The sequence below is a fragment of the Sardina pilchardus genome, chromosome 22 (assembly GCF_963854185.1).
Source record: "Sardina pilchardus chromosome 22, fSarPil1.1, whole genome shotgun sequence".
Lineage (NCBI taxonomy): Eukaryota > Metazoa > Chordata > Actinopteri > Clupeiformes > Clupeidae > Sardina > Sardina pilchardus.
This window is the reverse complement of record NC_085015.1, coordinates 6,702,254-6,704,753: the sequence shown is the minus strand read 5'-3', so window position 1 is coordinate 6,704,753 and position 2,500 is coordinate 6,702,254. Positions and strand designations below refer to the sequence as shown.

The 2,500-nt window shown below is 41.9% G+C and overlaps 1 protein-coding gene across 1 annotated transcript in view; it reads right to left on the bottom strand.

Moving 5' to 3' along the window:
- Positions 1 to 933, bottom strand: part of LOC134070546 (tryptase-2-like) — a 5,261-nt gene extending 4,328 nt beyond the window's left edge. Inside the window, exon 1 of the mRNA XM_062526932.1 lies at positions 868 to 933. Coding sequence (XP_062382916.1) covers positions 868 to 933 — 66 coding nt within the window. The remainder of the gene's footprint in view (positions 1 to 867) is intronic.
- Between the last annotated feature and the right edge of the window lie 1,567 nt (positions 934 to 2,500).

Genomic DNA, 2,500 nt, shown 5'->3' with positions numbered 1-2,500 from the left:
GTATGAACAGCATGTGTGTGTGTGTGTGGGGGGGGGGGCATATTGGTATGTATGTGCAGCATGTACAGTATGTGTGTGTGTGTGGGGGGGGGTGTATTCGTATGTACAGTAGCGTGTATATGTGTGTGTGTGTATGTGTGGGTGTGAGAGAGAGAGGGGGGTATTCGTATGTATGTGCAGAATGTATATTTGTGTGTGTGTGTGTGTGTGTGTGTGTTTGTGTGTGTGAGAGAGAGAGGGCCGTGTATTCGCATGTATATGTGTGTGTATGTGTGTGTGTGTGTGTGTGTGTGAGAGAGAGAGAGAGAAAGAGAGAGAGAGAGAGAGAGAAGGGGGGGTGGGTGAGTATGTACAACATGTGTGTGTGTGTGTGTGTGTGTTTGTGTGTGTGTGTGTGTGTGAGAGAGAGAGAGAGACAGAGAGAGGGGGGGGGCCTAGTTGTATACAGCATGTGTGTGTGTGTGTGCGCGCGTGTGTATGTATGTGTGTTGGGGTAGATGTTATATGTATCCATAAGGGGCTTTCCATACTAGGAACTGGCACCAATCATATTCAAGCATCACACACATTGAGGCATAATTAATCCTGCATCCTGGACATAAATATAATCTTTAAATGGTATTTGTGACATGATGTTTTGATCCCTTAAATGTGTATTTATTGTGCATTCAAGCACTTTCTGTATGTTTACAACAAGCTCAATTACTAATTAATCAAACTCATTAACTAAAACGAATTAGACCATACTTCCCATTCACTATATTCAGGAATAATCTTTATTCCTTTCAGGAAGAGGGTTCCTGACCATTAACGATATTTCAAGGCAGGTTATCTTTAGAGCAACATCCTATTCCAAATATAGCCTACCTCAAAGGAAAAGCTCGACAGGATATCCCACACCTCCCCTCCTGTGCGAGAGATCCGAAGGTCCATGCACACGCACACACACTTTCTCTTCAAGGTGCAAGCGTTCACATTTGGGCTGTAACCTGATCTTGCTTTTTAAAAGGGACACAAAGTTGTGGGCAGTGTTGGGGAGTAACGCATTACATGTAATTGAGTTACATAATTTAATTACAAAATAAATGTAACAGTAATATATTACAGTTACTGTAGAAACATTTGTAATTCAATTACAGGTACTTTTGAAATTCTTCAAAATTACAATTTGAATTACATCTCAATATTGTCAACAAAACCTTGCAAAGAATATTGTATGTAAAAAGAACCGTTTCCCTCCACAGCCATAGTAGCCATAGATACGGGACCTTCTGATAGGCTCCATCACGTCTACAACGCCATCAGCGTAGGCCTATATGCCTGCCTGTAAACGTGTTATGATTATCATTATATTATCCTCACAAAAAATGTGATCCTAATTCATGTATTGAATGCCCTTGCTGCCTGGTGTGCTTGTACAGAACTGCTCGGCAGCCTGTAGACCAAGGCCAAAATCTTCGCATGGATTTGGGGACTATATATATCATTAAAAAATCAGAAAAGTAATCAAAAAGTAATCAAAAGTAATTAGTTACGTTACTCAGAAAAAGTAATTCAAATAGTTACACTACTATTACATTTTAAACAGGGTAACTTGTAACTGTAACACATTACATTTCTAAAGTAACCTTCCCAACACTGGTTGTGGGACGCAGTACACCTCACTAAACCAATCAGAAACAGGCATATTGTCTGTAGCCGAGGCAAAGCGCTTGTCATTAAGTGACACGCCACCACATGCAACGACAAAGGGTAACTCTATAGGGAGGGAAAGTGAAAACCTTGAACTTACCGATACATGCTAATACAGTTCTATGCGCAACTGGACTAAAGGCAGAATTTGCGTAGAAGCCTAGTCTGGCTATCAGACAGGGTTCACCCAGCCTATAGTAGGCCTAGAAGCCAGCAATTTACTTAAAATGCAGATTTCCAGGTTAAGAGATTCAAGACATGTAGTGTAGGCTATGTTGTGTGTGGTGTCTTAAGCTGCTGGGACATTGAATTTCCTCTTGGGCAGCAATAACGTAGGCTATCTATCTATGTATGTAATGTAAGTGTTTCGACGCTGAGATACGTGTGGGATGCTGGAGTATGATAACCTGACTTTCGCCAGATCCTGTAGTTCGCTGAAACGCCTCTGGTGGAGCATGGCGGAACTACAAGGGTCTGGCGAGAGTCAGGCTAGGAGTATGAGGTCATAGCCTTACTGTTCACTTATTCAGGACAGCAAGAATCAAGTGTGCTCAATGACGCCATCTGCTGTCCTGTTATCTTCTCTGTTATCCACAGAGAAGATAACAGGACAGAATTCTTTGCAACCCAAACACAGCTCACCTACATATGCAGATGGCAGACCGGAGGCCTCAGCAAAACAATAGGTAGTCAGAAGTCATTAAAGGGGCACTTCACCGATTAGCATTAAGCTTTGTATCTGTAGAAAACCAGTCAAGTTTGGACATCAGGGTCATATATTTCTCTCTCTCTCTCTCTCTCTCTCTCT